This window comes from Pundamilia nyererei, unplaced genomic scaffold, assembly GCF_000239375.1.
Source record: "Pundamilia nyererei isolate P.nyererei 1_Seehausen unplaced genomic scaffold, PunNye1.0 scaffold00051, whole genome shotgun sequence".
Taxonomy (NCBI): Eukaryota; Metazoa; Chordata; class Actinopteri; order Cichliformes; family Cichlidae; genus Pundamilia; species Pundamilia nyererei.
In genome coordinates, this window is record NW_005187452.1 from 772,397 (window position 1) to 773,502 (window position 1,106).

Genomic DNA, 1,106 nt, shown 5'->3' on the forward strand with positions numbered 1-1,106 from the left:
TATTCATAATCTCCCCAAACCATCTGTTTTCATCCAGAAAAAAACCCCCAAGCTCCAAAAAATATTAAGCTTCCTTTGCTAGTTAAGTAGTGTATATATTACTGATAACTGCAGATACTGCCCCACCTTACACATTACTGAAGTGAATGCCATAATTGGCTCAAGTCATTGTTGAAATCATTGGATGCATCCTTACTGGAAGATAATTACCAAACAGGGAAAACAGCTAAAACACACACAAAAACACTGATCTTCTGTTTAAAAGAAAGTGGAAAAGTTGTATTTTAATTAAATATTTTTTCCTTTATATGCCAAACGCCAAACCTGTAACCCGGAGCACACTCATTGAGACTTTATTTCTAAGCTGGAACTAATCATCTTATCTGGTGACCACCTATCATGGTTATTGCCCCTCCGCACCATCTATTCAGGCTTCAACACATCTTATTTATTTCCATAAGAAACCCCTAAATGTACTTTTCTCAGTTTACTAAAGTTTGACATTAAATATGAGGCAAATATTATCCACTGCGTTAACAACTTATTTTCTGTTAGTGAATGCGGGCAGTGACTAATGTTACTGTTATTCTGGCGCAGTTTACCTGATCGATCATTAATCCACAAACCCCTGAAATTAGGTTGCACTCATACAGTCTATGGTTAGGCTAGCCACCGTTAGCTAGCTCGTAACGCTTACCAATCGCTACTCTGGGTCTGGCGACGTTATTCATCCCCACTTTCTGCTCAGCCCGGAGCAGGGAGGAAAGGACTGTGTCCAGTCGGTCGTCCAGCACTGCATTCTGGGGTGACCGGAACCAGAGGGCCAACACAACCACAAATAAGGACACGACAGACCCATATTTCACCCACGGTACCCTGCCTCCCGCCTCCATCGCTCGCTCTCTTGCTCTGTGTACAAGCGCTCTCTCCCCCTGCGCTGTCGCTGAAAAGCTGTGCTCGAGGTTGTCTGCTTTGGTCGCCCGAGTGTCCCGGATGTACCTTAATGGGGCGGATACCGAACAGTGGATTTTCTGCGATACTAAGAAAAATCACTTCAACTGCATTCTTGTCTCTTTTACAAATACCCCCCCCCCCCCAAAAAAAAA

General features: G+C 43.5%; 1 protein-coding gene across 1 annotated transcript in view; it reads right to left on the reverse strand.

The window, feature by feature from the left end:
* adpgk2 (ADP-dependent glucokinase 2) overlaps positions 1 to 1,053 on the reverse strand; it is an 11,715-nt gene extending 10,662 nt beyond the window's left edge. Inside the window, exon 1 of the mRNA XM_005733290.1 lies at positions 698 to 1,053. Coding sequence (XP_005733347.1) covers positions 698 to 893 — 196 coding nt within the window. The 5' untranslated portion in view covers positions 894 to 1,053. The remainder of the gene's footprint in view (positions 1 to 697) is intronic.
* Positions 1,054 to 1,106: the final 53 nt, after the last annotated feature.